Source organism: Parasteatoda tepidariorum, chromosome 4, assembly GCF_043381705.1.
Source record: "Parasteatoda tepidariorum isolate YZ-2023 chromosome 4, CAS_Ptep_4.0, whole genome shotgun sequence".
NCBI classification, from domain to species: domain Eukaryota; kingdom Metazoa; phylum Arthropoda; class Arachnida; order Araneae; family Theridiidae; genus Parasteatoda; species Parasteatoda tepidariorum.
The window spans coordinates 86,734,090-86,758,736 of NC_092207.1; the positions used below are offsets into that span (position 1 = coordinate 86,734,090).

The window sequence follows — 24,647 nt, forward strand, 5'->3', positions numbered from 1 at the left end:
TCGTACCAACCAGCTACCTCAAGGATTCAAACGTGGGTCAGCTCATTGGAAGGCGAACGCTCAACGACTTAAGCCTTCGAGGATCGTTTAATTTATTATTTATTTTCGAAAACTCCTCTCTGTATAAGGAAATAAAGAAGGATTCGTGGAGGATTTTTTGATGGAACTATCATACATTTGCTGTACACGGCGAAGAAAACTACAAAAACCTCCCACGGTTAGCCTGACGGCAGAGGGACTCTAACCCTAGATCAATCTACTACTGAGGATGTTTTACGTTAGCACTGTGGTCGGTGCGAGCCGAGGGCGGAATTCATATCGACCAGCCATCGCTGGGATTCGAATCCGGTCAACCTCATTGGAAGGCGAACACTATATCCCCTGAGCCATCGCGGCTTATCCCGGCCTTTTTGTAATTACCTGCAACATCATGGTAACTTTTTAAGATTTATCTTCCAAGCCCGTGACTAAATAATTGTGTTAACGAAATTTTGTCTGTCAGGCAAAATTAAATATGAGTTGCCCGCTGCCGTACTGCATTCATTCCGCCACTGGGCACAGCTTTAGCAAGGTGTTTAGTTGAGCAACATTACCATGCAACATCCGCTTTTAATGCATGGTGATATGGTTTAAATTAAACAAATAATAATTGTTAATAAGTGCACCTACTTGGAGTTGGTTGATCTTGCACAATAAGTGATGTGATATCTCTGGTCATTCCAGCTGGATTACTTGCAACACACATATATGCTCCTGTGTCACTGTAAGTTATTTTTCCTACTAGAAGTGCAGTACCATTACCTAAAGAAATGAATAAATACTTATTATCACTCACCTCTGCACAATAATTATACAATACATTAATTATGTTTTATTAGAATGACTGAGCAGGCATATTATTCATAAATATAAAATGAAAATCTCACTTTACATATAATAAAACAATCTCAATCATCTGGTTAAAATAATTTCTGCATGAAGATAATTGGGATTTCAATAATAATATTTATTGTGAAGCTATCAGCACTAAAACTGTAATTGAACCTGATGATTGAGTACTTAAACCATTCGAAAAACTTTAATTCTTTTGTTACCATTAAAAAAAAAAAACAAAAAAAAACGCCCTACTAACAATTTCTGCAATAGCCGTTGTTACTGTACCAGGACATACAAGGGTGAGTTTTTTTGATTTACGATAAATCATAAAAATAACAAGAATGAGGAAAAAATAGGCTTCCAATTAAATTTATGAACACTCATGATTACTTTCCCATACACTGAGAAAAAAGTACTGTATAAATTTCCATAATATAATAAAATTCACAGTGCTACTGGCTGTATAAGAGCATTAATTTTCAACTTAGTAATTTTGTCATAAGAATGCCATAAAAATTTTATTCTATGGTATAAGGTTTCTGCTAATTGTGAAGTAGCTTGATCGCACTTGGTTACAGACTTAATTGCTGACAATGATGATAACTATATGATGTTTTGTAGTAAAATATGCATATTCAACACCTAATAGATATAACAATATTACAGTGACTTAAGATTTTCATATATGCTAAGGTATATGATAAGTATTAAATATAGTATAACAAATATTTAAACCAGTGCTTTTTCAATTAGTACCTAATATATTTAAACAAGTTTTCAAACATTGCTTCGTTTTCTTTAAATGTAAATATCAATTAAACAAAAACGCATAAGATTAAAAAATGAATAGAACTTAAAAAAGAATAATAAAAAGCGAGTATTAACTATAGATTTCAACAGATTTTAATGTAAAATTTAATTTTACGTGAAATAAATGTAATTGTAAAATTCATTGTAAATTTAATTTTATGGTAAAATTAAATTTAAATTTGTATTTAAATGTAAAATCCTATCATTATTAACTATACAATAATTATATATATTTTATAGTTATATAATGCATTAAAAATTCCAAAAAATTGTTTTCATTTAAAGCATCTCTATCATTTACAAAATAGTGCATCTATTTTTCATAATCTAAATCTGAAAGGACTTTACATCTTCTCAGTAATATATATTTTGCAAATTTATGGCATGAATTATTGAAGAGGAAGGAAATAGATCAACATACCAACAATTGTATATTTATCTGTCATTAACTTCAGTTCTTCATCATTCTTCAGCCAAGAGACGGCAGGTGTCGGCACACCGATCACGTGACACTCCATCTCGGCCAACTCTCCCGGGGCCCTGGACTGCAACTTTGGTATGACATGCACTTCTGGAATAGCTGCACAAAAGAGATGATACATATACAAGTGAAGAAAAATCGCCTCAGTTTGTGTATTGTAGATAAATGTAATTTAAGAATGATTCATCATACTAAATATCTAAGGCAAGGTATGAATAAATCATGTGTGACACATACAAGACCGTGCTATTCATATTAAATAAATGACGATGTACTTAAAAAAGATGCCAAACGTGAATCAAGCTTGTAAGTCTTGCAATAAAAAGATTAATATTTTTATGGCTAAGGAGGTAAAAGACTAAATTTCGTTAAGACACATTTTGAGTAACAAAAGGTTTTCAAAATTTTAAAATGCAAACAAATTATGACAGGACGAATTTCCCCACTGCGTAGGGGAGAGTGGGGTCAATTGTAACAGGGTACGATTGTAACAGAGCAAAAATTTCGAGTGTCGGGTTCTAGATTTGGTTCCTAGGTGGCGCACAAGGTGTATTTAATAAATCTACATGTACACCCCTGATGGCAACCATTTTTATGTACTTTTGAAAGAGTTACATCACAAAAGATATTTTCACGCCACGTAAGTACTTTTTTTGGTATTAGAATATTATATTGTAACAAAGTAATTTTGTTTAAACAAATAAAAATTATTAACCGAATATGTAAGTGGACACCTTAATTAACATTTAAAAAAAAAAAGATTAGTTTTGTTAACTACCAACTAGCATTGTTTTTAACAAATGAAGCTGAAATGACGTCTTGGGGACGATTGTAACAATAAGTAAAGGGACGATTGCAACAGATAAAAATAAATAATCTTATGTTTACAAACCATTACTTAACTCTTTAAGAAATACCAATAGTTTCCTATATCATTTATATTATGTTGCATGTGTATTATTTTATGTGTCACCTTTCACAGCATAAATTAAAATTTTTAACCCATTAGGTCTCTGCTCATTATTATTTTTACTCCTAAAATATCACTACTATTTTGATTAATAAAAAAATATATCACAACTATGATAATATGTATAATTAACTACGTTTACTATGTTTTAGTTGAATTTATGAACTGTTACAATTCACCCTGTAAGTGGGGACAATTGTAACACGTGCACGACTGTCAAAAATTGTTAATAACTAATATAATAGCATTTAAAATAAGGTATTTATTTTTTCTTCTAGTAGAGGATAGTCTACTTTACTCGTCTGTCAATTAATACTAATAATATATTGGATCTTTTGTTAGTTAAAAATAGTTAAGTAAAAAATGTTACAATTGACTCCACTCTCCCCAAGTTTTAAATAATCCTGCCACAATTTTGTTTGCATTTTTAAAATTTTGAGAGCATTTCTTTTTTTGCACTTTAAATTTCATGATTTCCTCCTAGGTTTCTCAAAAATCACTTTCCTCTAAACCATGTCCCGAATTTAAAGTAATTTAAATAACTAATTTAAATTTAGTGTTTTGAAAAAGTTTTTTTTCTCCAATGCCCACCTGTGTTAACACCCGTCAATTCAGGCATTTGTTGGCCTCTGTTTCAGGGGCACCATATTAGGTGGGCCAACGTCGCTCCCACTGTGAGGACAGATAGTACAGAGAAGGAAAGAACATCCATGCCTTGCCCGGGATTCGAACCCAGAACCTTTCTGATGCAAGGACAGTTCCCTGCCCTCTACACAGGCCGGTCGGCTATTTAGACAAAGTGAATTCAGGCAAATCTAGAGTAAGCTATGAAGTTGAAACGGAATTTTCGAAATATAAAAATGAAAATAAATTATGAGAAGAGAAGAGTACTCAGGATTATGCAAGGTTCTCTTCCAATAATTTGTTTGCGTTTTGATATTTTGAAATTATTCTTTTTAGCGATTAAAACTTGTTGAAATTGAAACTTATCTCTAGGCTCGCCTGAACTCACTTTTTCTTTCCTTTAAAATTTAAATTAGTAATGGTGGTGAAGGAGAATTCGCGACGAAAAGTTTCTCCCGTAGTATGGCGTCCTCTTAATAAACAGTGCAACTAACCCAGACTTTTAGTTGTAATGTTCTCTAGAGTGAGACTAAAGTTGTCTTTTTTAATGATAGCGAGAGTATAAAATTTATTATTTTAAGTGGCCGTGACCAAGATACTTGAATTTCTCAAAAACTCTAATCCGTGAAGCCCATAGTGCTCATAGGTAATCTTTTCATCTTATTTCTACCTGTCTAGCGTATGTATCGAATCGAATTCGAATAGAATATCGTAGTGCAGAAATCAAATTTTAAGTATTTGACTTTTTTGAAATAAAATTTCTCGGGAAGTATTCGATTGATTTGGCTCAAATTTTGCATTTTGCTACTAAAAATTACATTCTTTAAAATGCTTCAAATATTGCAATTCAAAATTTTTTCGACCGTTCTTAAATAAAATAATAAAAAGTAATAAATATTTACAAAAAGTTATTTTTTGCATGGAATTGTCTATCTTTGGATAAACGAATTTTATAATTCTGTGCAAGAAATGTTTAATTTGTTTAAAACGTTTTCAAGATATGGCAAATTACACAAAAAGTAAAATTAACGTTAAGGTGTTGAAGCTTTGGATCACTCCCGTGACCAAACTATTGGTACCAGATTGTGGCTACCCCCTATATTTTGGGGGTCAGAAATCCAAATTCGTCAATAAAAAGGTATGTTTATTTAGAGGAAGTACGTTTAAGTGTCAGATTTCGAACCTTAAAATATCGTCAGCACTAATTAATTAGCATATTTGAGGTCACCCCCTCGAACCATTAAGTTTGAGTCTTAGAACGTGAAGATCGGATCTTTAGATCAAAAGCTATTCAGGGTGGTCTGTTGTTTTTATTTCGCTCACTGTAATTAGCCATCATTCACTAAATGTCACGAAATGCCAAAATGACCGATACGAGATAGTAATTCGATCAACGAGGATATATGTTTGAAGCTAATATTCTTATTTACCACACAACCAATTCTGATGAAAATGGAGGGAAAAAATCGTCATAATTGAGGAAATGCTTTCAAAATTTCAAAGAAAAAAGTTTTGAAAATATTTCTGGGAAATATTTCTTTTACACATTTATGCTGATAATTTATAAACTTTTTTTTTTATCTGAGAACCAAATTAAAAAAGGAGTTTGTGAAGCGTTTACTTTTCTGAAAAAGTGGATGATGGACGTTGTTTTTAAAATTCCATCTCCAAGTAAACGATGATACGGAATTTTTTAAGTAATTTTCAAATATCGTCAGTCACATTATAATTTTTTTTAAAAATGTTTTATTAATTTTTTATTAATAGCAGTAAAGTAGCCAGCAGAGTGCCTAGTAAAGAAATATTTTATAAAAATAACTCTGAGGAACAAATTAGGCTTGGCGGCTCAGGGGATAACCTGCCAATTCTCAGTAGTAGGCGGATCATGGGTTAGAGTTCATTGCCGTCAGGCTAACCGTGGGAGGTTCAAATGGTCTTCCTCTCCATGTAACTCAAATGCGGGTTACTTCCCACAAAAAGTCCTCCATGGTGGCAAATTTCACCCAATACTTGATCCAGAAGTTCCGTTCTCTTTTGGATTAGGTTCAAAATTACAAGGCTACGAAGTTGAGTATTAGTAGTCGCAAACCCAAAAATTGGGTCAGCTGTTCAACGACAGTTATAAAATAAAATCAAAAAAACTTTATTCTGAGCCGTGGTGGCTCAGGGGATAGAGCACTAGCCTTCCAATGAGTTTAACCGGGTTCAAATCTCAGTGATAGCTAGTTGATACGAATTCCCCACCCTGATCACACCGCTGACGTAAAATATCCTAAATGGAAGACAGATCATGGGTTAGAGTCTCCTTGCTTTCAAGCTAGTCGTGTGGGGCTTTCGTGGTTTTCTTCTCCATGTAAGCAAGGGCGTGTTAGTCCCATCAAAAGCAAATTTCTTCCAATATTTGATCCAGGAGTTCCCTTGTCTCATGGAACGAGTTCAAAATTATAAGGCTGCGGAGTTGAACCTTGGTTGTCGTAAGATAAGGACTTCGACGGCTATTTCACAACGGTTATAAAATAAAATAAAAAAATTCTTGATTATTCAAGCACGACGGTATTAGAAATGACAATTCAGTAATTGTCAATTCCACTAAAATATTTCCTGGAACTCTGAGCTACTAAGTCCGAGGAGCAACAGATGTATCTTTTCTGCAATTCAAAAGAGTTTGGTTTTTGAAGAAAATAATATACTTTTTACAAAGTCAATTTATATTTTCTTCGATAAGTATCAAATATCAGGTGATAGCAAAACTTCACGCCCTATTTACCACTAAATGAAATATTGCAAATTTTTCTCAATAACTGTTTTACATTTTCATATTACATATAACTGTAGGCATTTCTGAATTCCGTTTTTGCATAGATATTACTTTTCTTTTCAGTTAAAAAAATGCCTCCAGTACGGTTTTGATATCTCTCTCAAGATGAATTTTTTGAATCGAAAACAGAAAGAATGAAATACGGGATTGATAAAATCAGGCCAAAATAGACAATTTCTGTGTTTAGTATCTTACTACTTTGCAGTGCATGTTGATTGACAAGTGCTGAAAAAGTTGAATTTCCCATTCACTTAATGTGAACGCATTTCTTAAATTTCTATAATAGGTTGAGCACTGTCAGAAGTTTCATTCTAAAATTACATTAAAATAACCGTCAACAGTCTGTCCATCTGATTAATCATAAAGTTTATGGATTTGGAACCCTTTTTAACCTTTACAGTAAAGAAACCATTTACAACTGATACGGTTACAAAACCACGAATACAAAGCAATACAGTTTTCTAAACATTTACAACTGGCATAGTTTCTAAGCCATAAAATTAAAACGAACATTGGAGCTCTGTGTGTGCTGTACCATTTACGCTTGACAGATAGTTTAGTATTCTAATAGACCAGGGCCATCGATTGGATATTGTTCATACCGATTACATTGGACATACCGATTGAACCGTAGGACACTGGAAACTTTTCATGTATCGAAGGAACGGAAGAAATATTGTGGTATCAACGCTGGAATTCGAACTCCTGTTCAGCCGTTCATGAAATTGACCGATCAGCCCTCTCGTCTACAGTATGTACCCAACTGCACGAAATTAAATGGTGCCTAGGTTTGTGGATAGAATTTTAATTGTCAAACCGAATATATATATAAAAAAAAACAATTAATAAACTTTCTTTTTCTCACACTTAATAGTATGAATATTATCATTTTTATGGCTATTGACTGTTTTGCTTGAATACGGTTAAATAACAGTTATATAAATTGTTATTTGACCACTTTTAACGAAATATTTCTAACATTTGTGCAAAAATTAAGTGTAATTTAAACAAAAGATATTAAATAGCTTGGTTCTTCACATGAACTGTTCAATTAAGCCTTTCATTTCTTGCCAACATATATCTCAATTTGCTTCAGCTTTCCGTTACCAATACAAGAGAAAAAAAATATTCCTTCGGTTTATTGACAATATTCGCTTTAATGACATAGTATATATATATATAGTAAACAATTATGCAACTTTATAAAGACTTACTGTGTACATGTAATACGTGTGTTTGTACAACATCTCGATTATGCTGTGCATGGCATGTATAATTTCCACCATGGATCAATTGGACATTCGTTAAATATAAAGATCCATCGACAAATACCTGAAAAAAGTGCATAAAATGAAATTCGAAAACAAATATGTAATTTTTAATTAAAATATTTATGTTTCAAACAACAAATACACTCATAATGCATAATTTATATTTCTTGAACCTATAGTTGGAGTATAAAATTATTCCTAAGACTTATGAAGCTCTATGAACGACTTAAACTTTTGGTTTTATTTTGCATGTAAAAATGTTTATTTAAGTTTAAAACTTCGTTCTCCATTCTAGATGTCTAACCATTAATATGCAATTTTAGAATCCTTGTTAAAAGTTTACACATGATGAGTCATAAATTAATATTTATAGAAGGAAACAAAAATTCTATCAAAAGCTAATGAAGGCATCAAAATCAGTTTGATTGCCTGAGGAAACAGAGAAAATTTGAAATGCGATTGTTAGAAATGGCTCTTAGTTTCACCAGAAATAGGTTTCTTATGTTTTCCAACTTCCTTCCTCATTAGTTTATCATTTTTGTAGCACTTTTCTCTAGCTTAAATATTAATTAATTATATTTTGCCTAATTTTTAATCCAATGGTAATGTAACAATTGATTAGTAAATATATGATACTTTGAGAGAAGTATGAGTGAATAGCTATAGATATTATGAATAAATCGTAAATGTGGTCTTTAAATGAAAGGAAACGAAAGACTATGGAAGAAATGAAATGAAAAAAAAAAAAAAAACGACTCAGTGAATTAAAATATTGTGAAATCAGAGAATTAGTAAATGGGCGTATTAGCAAATGAATGAATCGGGATATCGACACATTAGTAAACAGGTGCATCAGATAAAGACCAAAATTTAAAATATATATATATGTATATCACAGCAGCCAACAAACACAGTTTATTTTAAGCAATTAACTTATTGATCGTCTTGAACAAACTTGCATGAATTTTCAACAAAATGACTCTAATAAATGCATCTAATGATATTTGCTTTACAGATTACACTAGATTCAAACATCTAACATTCCAGATTAATAATTCACTGTTACTAATAGACATTGCATCTAGTACAGCATCTGATAAATGATTGAAATCCTCGACATTCAGTGAAATATTCCTTATTGAATTGAAATTCCGAGCGATGCTGTGATTATAATACTGCGACCAAAACATGCTATTGTAGAGCCCCACAATCTCTCGAATAGCATTCATAACGTCAACTTGAAGAGCCAGCCGTGTTCCATAATCAAGAATGACCACCAAAGTCAGGTCACTGCGCAATAGGCTTCTGATAGAAATGTCATTAGAAGGCGAGGCAGAAAGCACAAGCCTTTAGAAAACTGATTGAAAATTAATAGGATCAGATTGTGAATCAAGATGCAAAGAGCCACCTTACCCATCGATCGTCTCCTACTTCATTACAAATTACTAAGAATGTTATTCATTTAAATCTGTTTAATATGCAAAGCGAGCTTTAATTTTATAATGCCTAGATGATTATTCGAAAACTAAAGTAAATGAGATACATTTCATTTATAACCAGCTAAAATCTCGGCAAGGGGCAAAACCAAAAAGAAATGATGAATAATTCAAGGCTAATAATTGACTAAGGCATTTGTCAGTGAATGAAAACGTTAGATAAAATATTAAATTCATTTATATTATTTAAATTATACCTTTTTTATTCCATCTATTCTCAACAAATCTTATCTGCATGTAAGTTAAATATTTTGCAAAGCAGCAAAGTAGTTAAAAAATATATTTAATTAAGACTTTAAACTGATTAAAATCATTAAATTATTTTTACTAACCGAAATTTTAGTTACGTTAAATATTTTGAATATTTAAATGATTTATTTGATTTGACTGCATTGTCCGGAAGGTGATAATATATATTTGCTTAACGGCGTGTAAAAAAACATTTTCTCTATTCGGGTATTCTTGAACCAAGTATTGGAAATAATTAAAATGCACCAAAGTACCTAATTTGTCAAACAAATCAAGCACATCCGCCCAAGTAATTTCTTTTACCAACTCACAAACAAAAGAGAAACTGTCAAATAAAACATCCGCCTTTTATTTATTTTTAGAGAGCTTTTTTACGCAACAAATGATGCAAACATAGAAACAAACAAACCAATTTCAATTTTAATTAAATTATTAATTAATATGAAGAAAAAGTAACAAATTCCCGTCATTATCAGACCCGTATTAAAAGAAAAGAAGACATCGTCCAATATTCGCAAAAAGTATATTAAGCGTGAAATGAATCTTTCACAAGATAAAGAAAAAAAAAGAAGTTGAGGACAAAGCGTTGTTTATTAAATCGTTATTTGCCGCTTGCATCGTTTGATTTCCATTTTATTTATTCATTGGATTTCAGTTCTTCCCCTTTATTTCTTTTTATCTTGAGACTTTCTCTAAATAATTGGAATTAGATAAACTCTCTGATGTCAGGGTTAAGTAATCTTACTAGATTTCTATTTAGAATTCTAAATAGTTGTTCGATATCGTTTTCATTTCAGAATCAGAAGTATACCAGAAAGAAAAAAAACAAAAAGATTTGTATTAATGTCTTTTGGAAATTTCCCATTGAATACATAGCATGGGAAGTAAAGAAAAATGTTAGAAACCAAATATTGATTTTACGATGGTTTAAGTGCAAGTAATGCCATTAACTGTATTATTACTGATAAAAAAATAGTTTTTAAAAAATGCAATACTATGAACTTTTTATTAATATTTTTTCATAGTTCTGTGTTTGTAATCGTAATCGATAATAAAACTGTTTTTATTTTTCATCGTCACGTTAATTCAACTTCAAGTTCGGTGAAGCTTGATGTTACCTTTTGTTTTTTATTTCTTCGCCCACTGTAGTAGGTAATAATTCTTTCCTCTCTAACTTTACGTACATAAATTCTTATTAACTCTGTATTTCCTTTTATTTATAAAATTTTATCACAAGTATAGTTAATTAAAAAAGTAATTAAATATTTTTCGGAGGGAAATTAAACGAGTTAATTATTTAGTTTCTTCATCAGATCCCTAAGAATATTTTGTGTTTTATTAGAAATTCTCCATTAGGTTGCAGAAAATAATTAGCAAACGACAGTTAAAATACAATCAGTAAAAGAAAAAAGTATTTTTCGAAGCTTAACCGATGCTACATAAATATTACATCAGGGATAATAAAATTACTACATCAGGTCTGTCCCATCATCCTAAAATGTAAGTGTTGAGGCAGCGGATTCAAATCCATCTGTAACTCCGGATGTATATATTTATTTATATTTATTTCATTTATTGTTACGCGCACATAGGCAAGCTTGTATGCTCATTACAAAGCTCGACTAAAGTGTCCTTGTCAAGTCAAAAAAACAGATAGCACAAGATAGAAAAAGACAGCAGACACAAAATGGGAGACGCTGAGATTCGAACTTTAATATTATGAAAGTAATATTTTTCTCTTATTTGAGCAATCTTTTCTAAAACTCTAATAGGGCTTATAAAGGATATTTTGTAAAGAGCACACAAATTTTCATATGCAAATAAAACAATAAGAAACCATTTTGTTTTGCATGTATATTGTGGATCGTGTATTCAATATAAAAATTGTCTTCTAAACTTAGGTAAAATTGAATAATAAGCGATTTGCCATTACAATTTTGCGAAGACACGTTATTACAATTTTGATCCTCAGCTGAGGGGATTGTTTCCTCGCTTTGATTAACGGACAACCTGCGTACGAAGCCGCGAGCTTTACGGTAGAACAGTTGAACTACCGTAAAGTTCTCGGCATCTTGAACTCTATTTTAATTTCTGATTTCTATTTTTATATGGGCCGTGATAGCCCATGGGATAGAGAAACGAACTCCGGTCCGGAGGAACCGATATTAAATCCTAGACTCCGCTAACAACCTCTAATGGTCGATCGCTAATCAATACCATCATACAGGGATCATACCATGGATCTGGACAAAATTTCCTTCCCTTTCGGATCCATGTCTAAATTGAGGAACTGGCCTCACGAATAAGATCCCCTCTGTATAGGATCAAAATTGAGATGGCATGTCTTCGAATCATCATTAGGGATGTTTCCCAGACCGCCGCCAATGACCCATTGTGAAACTCTAGTGCGGCGTAAATAAAGTATCTACTTACCTATTTTTATTAATTTTAATGAAGCATTTTTTTAAGGTTTCAAATCATTTGCTCCGTACTGCAGTATTATGTTTTGATGGGAGTATAGTTAAGTCTGATCCATCTGAACATTATGTGGTTTTCTCGAAGTTTTCCTGATTTTTGGAATTTATTAATGCAAATGGATGATTTAAACTTATAAACCTTATGCTGTAAATGTTCCGAAGTAAGTTAGGACCCAACTTCTTCGGACAACCGAGGTTCTAGTGTATATAATGATTAGAAAGCTATTTCTATTTATTGCTTTTATATTCATATGCATAAGTAATTCATGATTTACAAAAGTATCCTATGTTCAGTAAAAACAGTACCTTTATTTCTTCTTCATTAAGGGAGGCTAAATCCATGTCGTTCCTCCTCCAAACGATAGGAGGCGGCGGAGTTCCAGTAACGTCACACTTGATTTCTACATTATCCCCTACTCTGGCTGTCACGTGATTGATTTCCAGAGCCTTATCAAGGGACACAACGGACACACCTACAAAAAATAAATTTAAAATATACATTACGTTTTTGGAGAGTAGAACTTGAAGATTTTTGCCAACATTTAAAACATTACAATACAAATGAAATATTATTATTTTTTTTCGATCTGATTTCTTTCATTGACCAGTTAAAAATAAGTGGGGCTTCAAGGGAAGAAAAAGGATTGCAGGAAATGAGTTTCTATGGTAGCTATATGTTTATATGGATATATGTAAATGCATGCCATAAAGGGAAATCCCCTTGAATAGTATAAAAAATAATTGTTATTAAAGAATTATAATATAAATATCAAAATATAATATAAAATCAATAAATGTGCCCCACAGGCAATTTAAAATTATCCATAATATATATTATTTTAAAGTTTAATAGTAATGTATTTAAATTACACATTTCATTATAAGATAATAAAAGTTATGAGCTAAAAGTAAGTATATGAGTTAAAAAAAAGATAAAATATTTTAGAAAATGATAAGTTCTAGGTGATATTTCCGTATCGGTACCTGTTTGCACCAACTATATTGACAGGCGCAAAGGGTATTTGAACTTGCAAAAATTAAATAAATAAATAAATAAAAATAGTGCAAAAAATCAAAAAACTATGTGCATATATAGGCTTCTTGGGGTTGATTACGAGTTATATCCTTCGAATTGGTTCATTTTTTTGCATTTTTCAAGTTTATTTAAGTTTCTTGCTTTAAAAAATTCTTTCATCGAAAGTCGCCAAACTTGGAGACTTAGTTGGCGCTGGTACAGATACGAAAATCTTCTCAAGTTCACAGTTTCCAATACGATAGAGAAAAGCTAGGAAGTTTTGTTAGTTGGATACCTGCAAGCGACGTCGCGCGTGGGTCAGCCAATCAGGTTCAACACACGCATGTGACGCCTCTTACAAATTTTCAATTAAATCTGATCTGAAAATTGATTCAGCCTGATAATAAGCCTAAGTTTTAAGGCTGTAACTTCGACACGCCAAGCACATTTACTTGGTTAAACACCACCATGTGATTAAAAGCTAGTACCCAATTAAAAGTTCCACATCTGCAAAACTTATCTTCTCAATGATGAATATGATATTATCTTTATATACTTGTTTGCTTACTTATTAAGTAAAGTTTTTGACGAAACTCAGGGTCAGAGAAAACTGAAACAATTTGGAAGGTAATAATTTAACTTGGTTTTCAGTTTTTTGAGGTATCGATTACGTTTATATTTAATTTTTGACAGTAACGATAAATTTTATACAAGTATATTAAGCAAGATTATTACCAAAGAATCTGAATAAATGTGTATTAAAGTGTAAAGCATGAAGTGTAAAGCATCCTAATTATGGCGTTAAAATAACTTTTTTATTTTTAGCGTTTTCAACAAAACAAATGTTATTTGTTATTTATTAGTATTAGAGCGTTCATTGTTATTCAAAATTGCATTTTTGTGTATTTTAATGAAGTATATTATTATTCAAAATTGTATTGTAATTCCAAAATAAGTATGTGCACTTAGAGATCATTTTATTCCATATGAATTGTACAGTACAAGTCGTGGGCGTTGCATGAGTCCAACTTTTGAGGCAGACGAAATTAAATACACAGTCACAATAGCTCTCTAAATTTCACACATAACGAACGTCTACTAAATATTTGTAAAAAGTGTGATTATTGTTTGCCTTTTTCTGATTTTTAACTTCGAGGAATTAACATCAATGATGAGTCATAAAAATTTTCCTTATTTGTTTGAGATATTGATGGGTACATATGCAGATTTCTTGATATTTAGGGGGATATACATCTACCGTCACCTCACCAACGATGTCCATGATAGAAGTACTTGATATTGCGCAATTTTTATTTACAATTTAAGTCCAGAGGGGGAAAGAATATCTAAAACTTTCATTCTCTAAGAGATATTTGAATAAAAGCTCTTTGAAGAGATATACTGAATGTTTTATGCAGATAAATTTCTCTTATTTATAAGAAATTTATGTATATAACAACATTCATGGTGACTGTTGTTACTCATGTACCCAAAAAACTTTGGAAAACACTCGGTGATGGTTAACAAAACAATAATTTCTTCGATTTCCCCATAAAATAACTGTTTTATTCAGTTATATTTTCACTAACTATGCGCAAACAGGAATGTTAAAATTCATCGCACGTGATGTGAAGGCTTATTTTCACAAAGGATGCGATTTTTCTTTGAAGAAAGAAATATGTCATGAACATGTGGTATTTTCAGGAGAATACTTAGAATTCTCTTATCCGCAGACGATCTTTTCCAACACGAAAAGTTATTCGATTGGTGGAACAAAAATGTGAACACATGTGTCTCCAAGGGATAAGTTCCGAATCATTTCAACTCGAAACGTTTTCAATTTTTTTTTATCGGGGATCCGGTTGAAAATTTTACTATTCATGGGTTTTTTTCGATTTATCTCCCTCCTTCAGATTATGGTCACGGATATATGTTCCCTCACTGTGTGCGTTTATGCGTTGGAAATATTTCCCAAGGGTTATACCGCAGTATCGTTTGCGTGCAGTGAAACGCTAGATGTAAAAGAGTTGATTGAATTTCTGCCGTTATGGCGCTAAAGGCGGATAGTTACCTGTTGGCGATTTCTCCCGATCCGCTTCAAACTATTGATTGAATCGAAAGAGAATGTGATTCGATGTAGAATATATTATTCGAATGCTTTTGTGTCACTTTATTCGATAAATCTATTTCACTTCTGAATAAATCGTAGTATTTTAATTTAATGAATTCTGCATACAAATGTATTGTTTGAATTAGGAATAAATGCATTTTTAGTTTTTTTTTCTTTAAAAGATATAATATATACAATCGAAATCATTTATCACGAGCCCTTATTTAACGAAATTCCGTATTCAACAAAGAAGTTATATAACAAAGAATGGTTGACTTGTAAAAAAGAAAAAAATATATAAAATCCTGTTATGACGAGCATAAATCGGATTTAACGAAGAGTATCTGAATGTATTTAAAATTTATATTCCATGTAGGAACACCACATTCCTATCAATTCAATCGATTTCAGATTGAGAGAAATCACCATTAAACTTTAGTCCACAATAGCAAAAATCCAATAAATATAATTTTATGGAAGCTATCGGAAAAAAGTATTCGATTATTTGTACGGATTTCATTCGATTTGGATAAATTAAAAGACATCCCTTTAGTACAGTTTGTTAAAAAATGTACTCCGATAAACAATAAAAAAAACTATGATAAGTTCCTCTTATGTCTCGATAAAAATCACACAACTGGAACAACTAAGAGAAGATGTTGTAGTGCAAACTATTGAATTGATTCTAAGACATTGATTTTAATTTGCCTGCGAACATGTTCTTAACCGACTGTAAGTAAAATAATGGCGCAGAAGTAATTAAATCACAATCATTCACTTAAAAAAGCTTGGTGTTTACTGGAAAATTGTAAAAAGTTTTGTTATCAGTAGGTGTTAATGAATTTTTTGACTTTTGTGTTGTACAACTGTTAATGTACAATAAAAAGTATCTCAATCATGGTAGATAATAGAAAAGATAGATAGATAGTATATCTAAAGAAATAAGTCAGTTTTGATTTTTTCTATTTTATTTTTGTATTTTAAAGCTTTTATTTTTGAGAATTTCGACCGACTCAAGTTTAATGAGTATCCAATTTAAGGAGCGAATCGTCTAGATCAGGGCTGTCCAACTGTAAAGAGCCCACGGGCCAGAATTCCGGTCATTGATCACCTGGCGGGCCGCAGTTTGAAAAAGTTGAACAATAACCTCTTACCTCTTATACAATAGCAGTTAATAGTTGAATTATTAATTATAAAACAATGGAACAGAAGGATTATGAAACAATTTGCTTACATTTTAATGGGAAAACTAAGGCCGATCAACCTGAATAAAAAGTTGGCGGGCCGCATGCGGCCCGCGGGCCTCCAGTTGGACAGCCCTGGTCTAGATCCCTGCGTGTTCGTTATAAGCGACTTGTATTATATTTTTAATCTTTCGGCACTTCTTTTTAAACGAAGTTAATAGAAATCATCAGATAGAAGTCCAAAAAACACACGAAATTATGAATGTTTTCTTTATTTAATATTATTTACTTTATTAATTTGAAATACCGAAATATTCTTTGGGTTTGAAATTGTCGTAGAGCAGCATGCAGTATTTCAAACAAAATTTTTAAGCTAATTTCAATAAGAAAATATTAATAGAAAGTTTGCCTAGTTATAAATTTAAATAATAGAAAATAGCTTTAAGAGGGGTCGCATTTGTGCTAATCTTGAAAAAGATAATTTTTATAATAAAAATTACTTTTATGAAACTATAATCGTTTTTAAGTTATTTCACTTATTTTGAGGAATACTTTATAAAGTAAACTTAATAAATTTTTTAAATTCTATTATATGAGAGACGCTCTTAAATTACATTAATAATTTATTGAGGTATCTAAGAATGAATTCTGTATTTCTTTAAATAAAAATTTTGCAAAAGAGAACAAAGCAAAATGGGTAGCACGCATTTATTTTAAACATACACGGGAAAGTTACTTTTTAAAGTAACGAGTAAAAGAGTATGAGCACTTTAAGCAAACGTGTTGAGTAAGAAGCATAAAGTTTTAATTTTAAAAAGCAACGAGTAAAATATACAAGTAAAAGCACGAGCACAAAACATAAAATAGTAACGATTTTGAAGTACATTTCAACCAAATCAAAAATTATAAATAACCTTAAATTTCATTACAAAAATGTAACAAAAAAATAGTTTTAATTAAAAAAGCATTAAATTTTAATTGAAAAGCATAGAATTTTAAAATACATGAAAATGTTACAAAATTCATTGATATAGTGAACGTTGAAATATCCAGGAATCAAAATTCAGTGTTTTTATTTCAAAGGAATTTTATTAATTTTAAAACTACCAAATCTTCAGAAATTTTGTTTTTACTTTCAGAGTTACNTCGCCTAGCAACACTTACTGTTGCCAAGGCCAGAAATATAAATAGCAACCCTCGTATAGGTATTTCAGTCTTTCTAGTTTTAAAGTACATTTCGACCAAATCAAAAATTCTAAATAACCTTAAATTTTATTACAAAAATGTAACAAAATAAATAGTTTTAATTTAAAAAGCATTAAATTTTAATTAAAAAGTGTAACATTTTAAAATACATGAAACTGTTACGAAATTCATTGATATAGTGAACGTTGAAATATCCAGGAATCAAAATTCAGTGTTGGGATTTTAAAGGAATTTTATTAATTTTAAAACTACCAAATCTTCAGAAATTTTGTTTTTACTTTCAGAATTTGTAGCAAAAAATTAATTTGTTGAAAAAATTCAATAAATATTATATTTTTTGTTAAAAGAAATAAGTAAAAATAAAAAAATTTAATCATATATCGGTAACCTTTTGAATTGCATTTAATTAAAAATTATACTTCGCTTCTATAAAAGTTAAAAGAAAACAATTTTTGAATTTTAAATAATGAAGATTTTTTAGTTTGTGATAGATATTCCGTGTTGCATCCTTTCAACAAAAACTGTACATTTTGTTTCAGATAGAAACAAAATTGATCTAGCCGGTAGGGTGGTTGTTAGTTTCTAAAAGTTTGAACGCGGTTATGCTGGACCCTTTTTGCAACTCCATTGCGGTCAAATGTAAGAAAAAAAAATAAGAAAAGCTGTTTTCCTTAGAGAAAAAGAATATATAATACATTACATTTATAAATTAGAAAATACTTTTCAAACATTTCGAAAAAAAATTTTTTAAAGAACTTTTTAAAAAAAAGTTCAGAAAAAAGTAACGATTTCTTCCGAGTTTTCTGTTACAAATACTAGTACTTTTCGCTAAAAAAAGTAACGGAAAAACAAGTAAAATTGCTAAATTTAAAAAGTAACGAAGTACAAGTACCCACTTTTTACTTTCGTTACAAGTAACGAAAGTGAAAGCACTGCCATGCTTACTTTTAAATGGCAGTTCCTAAAATAATGGCTAAGAATTATAATTATATATTTTAACTCAGTTTAAAAAGTTTAAACAATATGTTTTCATAAATTTCGAATTTAGACTCCTAATGTAAGATGTTAATTTTTCAGAAGATACATGAAATTATCCTTGATGACTACATGCATAAAATTAAAAGCCATTAGCATATAAATTAAACTAAGAAATTAAGGAATCATTTTAACGCCAAGTAAACTAAACTATGCTAAAATGTTGTTGTTCTTCTCTTTATTGAAGCACAGAACAAACCTGCGAGAAAATATTAATTCCAATTCAGGAATGAACCATTATCGAAAGAATAAATCATAATCGAAAGTGCAACTTCTTTTTTTTTTATTAAAAGTAAAACGAAAGCTGACGGTTATAGGCAATAATTCAGAACTCTTCTTTTAATTAGGGAGAACAACTTTTAGTGCCGGAAGCAACAGACGTTAAGAGACTACTCTTAATTAATGCCGGAATAAATATATCTGCAAAAATTCAACTCTTAAATGAAAATTCGAAAACAACATTCAACGAAATCTTCAAAGAATAAAACATGTATTAAATTGTGCTTTAATGATTTTTTTTTCGCTCTCTCAATTCTAGAAACAGGAAAGTTATTTTGTGTAAGTTTATTGTGAAGACTGTTTTAATGATTAAATTTCATGTTTTGTTTGTTTGGTTAGTTTTTGAAGCGAGTTTTAATTAAAGTTGTTTTGTTTAATTTTTTTCTTCTTTGCAAGTAGCATAAAAGAGAAATCAGGTTTAACTTATTATTTCAGTTCATTGTTCGTTATGAGCTTTTTGAGAGTGAAAGTGTTTAATTATTGATTCATTGACTAACTACTATTGATATTGACTAACTACAAAAGGTAATATTTGATTTTTAGTTTAATTTGCTGAATTTTTTTTTTAAAAAAAGGTTCAAGTTTATTTAAAAGAAACGGAGATAAAATTGCATACAAGAGTTCCATTTCTTTTGCATGATTTATATTCTTGTATATTGCTCATATTTACTATTAACTAACATGTTTCACCAAATATGTTTTTGTTTAATAGAAGCGTCATGAATCTAGTACTTTACTATATCTAATTGTTATAGGTTTTTTAAATAAATATGTTTTATAAATGCTAATAAGTTATTTTTAAATAAAAGGAACATTTTGATGTTTAGCGAATAGTTAAAATCAAGGCAAATAAATATATTAAATAAATAAATAGATTAAATAAACAAATACTTTTGAAATTTTCTTCAAAAAATATAAATGCCGATTTTTATTCATTTTTCTTCCATAAAGTTGTAAGAATATGTCATTGTGTGATTTTATTTCATTTCTTATTACATTAAAAAAAATAATAAAAAATAAAGGTTTGAAGTTTATTAAATAGTATAAAAAATAAACTAAACAAAAATTTTTTTCAAAATTGTTTAATAAATATCAGATTTTCCTACATTTGTCTTTTATAAAATATTGAAACTGATGAGGAAAAATGCTTAAAATTTTTTTTTCTGATTTCCTCATTTTTTAAAAATTTTATAACAAAAATCAAATAAGAAGAATTATAAAAATAATTAATTTTAAACTTTCTGCTATTGTGAGGTTACAATGCTCATGCAATTATGAATATTTGTGAGGAAAAAAAATTATTGCGGCTACTTGATTTATTTGCACGCATTATTTTCAAGTTATTTTAACGTTCAATAAAAATATTAAAAATCTACATAGGCTTCGAAGAGCAGAGTTTCTTTTCACTTCTCTTTTCAGTTTTTTTTTAAATAAACTACTCATGTATTCTTTTACAAAATGCAAAAGTCAAGAAAAACTTGGCAGATCTAATAGTTTTGACCCGTTACGTTGAAATTCATTTTTAGGGTTTTCTTTTTTGTAAAAATGTATTTTTTATTTTTATGCGGAGCAAGTTAAATTAAAAACTTTGATTTAATTTGGAGTATCTAAAAAAAACCGCTCAACACAAAGTGCATTAAGACAATAAACTTTACTTTCTTTAAAATTGGAATAGTATCGAGATATTTTTGAAAAATCCTTCATTTTTAAATAAATATATAGAAAGGAAATTAACGGTAATAAAAAGTTTCACTCAAACAGAAATGGGAAAAAATGTAGCTTTTTTTTATTTTAAAATTTGATTATAGAAAGAAAGAAGAGAAAAGCTAAAACTTATTTTATTATTTTTTTTTCTTGACTCGATACACGAAAATTTGAGCCTTGTTGTAGGCGGCACCAAAAACATAGTATTGATAAAACTATTTTTTTTCATTTGATAAGGCGATAAAAAAGTTAAATTTAAAAATATAAAATATATAAATGAACATTTTTAAAAATTCATAAATATCGTTTTATAGAAAAATATAAAATTTATTGTTATGCAATATTATCAAGATGTACTTTAATATAAATACCGAGAAAGCATCAACTTTATATTATTGTAATCGGATTTCAATTCAAAATATTATTAATTAAATAATCGAAAGTTTAAATTATAGTGTATAGCTTGAACGCTATTAAGCTTGAATAAATAATAAAATGAGCAAATCATAAGAGTATGTAATGAATGTGACAAATTATATATAACTACTTTTTGCGTTGTTCAACATTATAAAGAAGCTTCATTTTTAAATTTCCATTTTCTCGAAAATTATTAGATCAATTCCATTCAAATTTTGGATTTTTCCATTCATAGTTCATTGATTAAACTCGTGTGAAATTTGCATAATTTACAATTCAAAAACGTTTTGATTCTAAAATAGAGGATAAATAAATAAAAAAAATAAGGTATGGAATTATCCTTATGCAATTTGTATGGAATGTTCTGGAAATTATCTTTGGATATATGAAATTATCTTTGAATAACGAAGTCTTTTTGTGTGTGTAAAAGTTTTCTGATTCTCTTCATTAGTTCCAGGGAAAAGAGGCTCAAAGTTTCGTTCTTCTGCCGAAACTATTTGAGCAAAAGTATGAACAAAAATACCATAAGTTGGTAAAAATTACCGTGTTTTTGGCTCTATGGGAACACCGAAAATAAAGCTCGATAATTTCTGCTGAGGTGCTTCAGTAAGGATTCTGGTAAAATTAAAAATGAAATATGGTTTTATAATATGTGATAAAATATGGTAATTTTATCATTATAATTTTATTTGGTTAAAATTACATTTCAGTACTGTATTTTTTTATTAAATGTGTGGTTACAGAACTATAATTTTGAAAACCAGAATTTCTGGTTAACTGTAATCATATATGAACGACAAATGTTCCGAATGATTAAATAATACGCAGTATATTTCAGTTTTTATAATCAGAAATATGGTTTGCTTTTTTACCACACTCTCAAAAATAAAATTCTCACTTTTGACGATTTAACTATCTTTGAACTATATTTTGTTAACATTGGAGAATTATTTTGCCCCGAAATCACGTGATTTGTGACGAAACGCGAACTCTCAAATGTATGAAGAAAATGTTTCTCATCGTAGTGCATGGTTGAAGATTGTTAACTAGAATGACGAAATTAGAATGAAGACTAAACTAAAGTAACGGAACAAGCCGACCGGTCGGTATGGGGTTAAAGGGGTTGGTCTGGAACCAGTAATTTAACGGGTTCAAATCGGGGGTGAGTTTAATTTTTGTCTCTGTTCTATCTTTAAATTGTTTAAGTGACATTGATCCACCTACATGGTGCCCACGATAAAGCGGTCATCTTAAAAGTTAGATACATTATTTGCGGCAAATTATTTATTTATTTATTGCTTATTTATTTATTTATTATTTATTTATTATTTATTTATGCATTATTTATTTATTATTTATTTATTTATTTATTATTTATTAATTCAGTTCATAAGTTTCATTAGTTATTCATAAGTTTGATGAAATCTTTGCTCGGAACATATACCAGAAAACAGTTTCGTCAAAAANTTTTTTTAATTACTTATTTATTTATTATTTATTTATTTATTTATTTATTATTTCATTTTCTTGAAAAAAATAAAATGACAAAATATATTTTTAATTCTGACGAAATTTGTTTCCTCGAAGAAGTGACGACAGTTAATTCATAAGTTTGATGAAATCTTTGCTCGGAACATATACCAGGAAACAGTTTCGTCAAAAACGAAGAAAGTTTCGTAAAATTCGAGTATCCAGTTTTTACAGTGTAGAAAAGTTATTAACATACAGATCGGTAATTTTTTCAGAATATTTTTCTTCATTCTTCTTTTCAGAATATTTTTCTCTACCTCACAATTTCAGTTTCGCTATTCCAAAATAAATGAAAAAGGCTTGTTTATTCAGAGAAAGTACGTCTTGGGCTAGATTTCGCAACTTAAGCTATTCGACTGGGTTCGACACAATACATGACGTGTTACAGACCATGAAGACAGTTTGAAATTAAATGTACGTGCTTTCTTATATGAAAAAAAAAATCTAACTGAAAAATCTTTCTGGATATATTTCTTATTTCTATATGCAGAAGAAAAAAACTGACGTATTTATTAATAGTAACTTTAAAATCATAACTAAAAAAAGGAAAAGATTTCAAAACATTTTATTTTTTGAGATTTCTTAGAAAAAAATTTATTTTTAACAAAAATAATACGAGTGCGAAAATTCTATGGGTGTTACATGCTATAAAAATAATACCCCCAAAATTTTTTTCATAAAAAGTTTGCGTAGATTCAATTTAATTTAATTAGGTTTTTATAAACCAATTGCTGAAAGACTGGAGCGCGAAGTTTGCCAAAAAATTCGTCAAAAAAAAACTTCTAAAAGAGACAAAAAGTTATATTTGTTGAGTAGTGTAATTGTAATCTTTTGTGGGTGAAATCGTAGGGCTTCCTTAGAAAGGTCACATGACTGAAAAAAAGGAACAGAACGGAACAATAACTTGACACATATTAAATTTCAAAGACTTCTCCAAGTGACATACGAAATAAACAAAGCCTACCGTATTATTTTATTTATTTACCGTTAAGATCAAGTTCAGAGCAGCGCCCTTTACAAAAGTAGCTGAAAACATATGAAATAGAGTGTATAAATTCTGTAGACTAAAGAAACAATAAATTCGAACTTTAATGTAAACTTACAACGCGTCACGAGATATTTCGCGACTTACAGTGTTTAAGCAGCAGCAGAAGAAGAAAAAAATATCTTTGCTCCCTCTCTTCTCTCTGGAATTTATTACCTCGGCTACTTTCACGTTTTTCTGTAACGTTTCGCCATTTTCTCTTTTCTTTACAGAACTCGTGTTCCATTTTCTTTTCGTATTCTATTTTCCTTTTTCCCTACGGATGTTTATTCTGCTACTACAAGACCTATTATGTGTATTGCGAGATTTCGGGGAGATTTGAAATTTCTGGATATATTTCTTACTTCCAGAATTTAGAATCCTTTTTTTTTTCAAGTATTACTTTAAGAGGAATAGTTCTGTCTTCTGTATGCATTATTTCAAAGGGATTACGATTTGCTTACATTTAATATTTTAGGATTCACTTGTCAAAGATAATTTTAGTATCAAAAATATTTTCGTTATAGTAATAACTAAGGTTTTTAGTGTTGGTCAAGAAAATCCTACAAATAACAAATTATGCTTAAAAATATGTAAAAAATAAATAAATAAACAATACATGATGTTTAAGTCAATCTTGTAGCTGCTTCTGTGCACACTGTAAAAAATTCCGGATTTAAATTACGGTATAAAGTACCGGCCCTTTGGATGCATGATCCCAAAATCCATCTTTACAGTAAAATCCATTTTCACAGTAAAATATTATACAGTAACATTTATTTCACTAGAGTGCAGTGAATTTACGGTAATTATGAGTATAAAAATTACGGTATATCAGATTTTTTGTTCTGTTACATGTCTCAGTAAAAATGGATTTACTGTAAAAAGTACCGACACCTTGAATGTCGGTACCTCTTACCGTAATTTGATACGGAATTTTTTACAAACGCAAATAGTGGAAGGAAGTTTAGGGGATCACAAAATTTATTTTACTTTATAAAGAGCTAAGTCCTAAATTTTTCTTGTTTTAAGTTAGATCCAAAAACTATATAAACTACGTATATATATATA

The 24,647-nt window shown here is 29.8% G+C and overlaps 1 protein-coding gene across 2 annotated transcripts in view; it reads right to left on the bottom strand.

The window, feature by feature from the left end:
• LOC107441591 (follistatin-related protein 5) overlaps positions 1–24,647 on the bottom strand; it is a 427,657-nt gene that overhangs the window by 18,168 nt on the left and 384,842 nt on the right. For both annotated transcript variants that reach the window (XM_021147212.3, XM_021147214.3), the window contains exons 7-10: positions 12,379–12,545; positions 7,794–7,911; positions 2,108–2,266; positions 670–801 (exon numbers count right to left, since the gene is read on the bottom strand). In XM_021147212.3, coding sequence (XP_021002871.1) covers positions 670–801; positions 2,108–2,266; positions 7,794–7,911; positions 12,379–12,545 — 576 coding nt within the window. The remainder of the gene's footprint in view (positions 1–669; positions 802–2,107; positions 2,267–7,793; positions 7,912–12,378; positions 12,546–24,647) is intronic.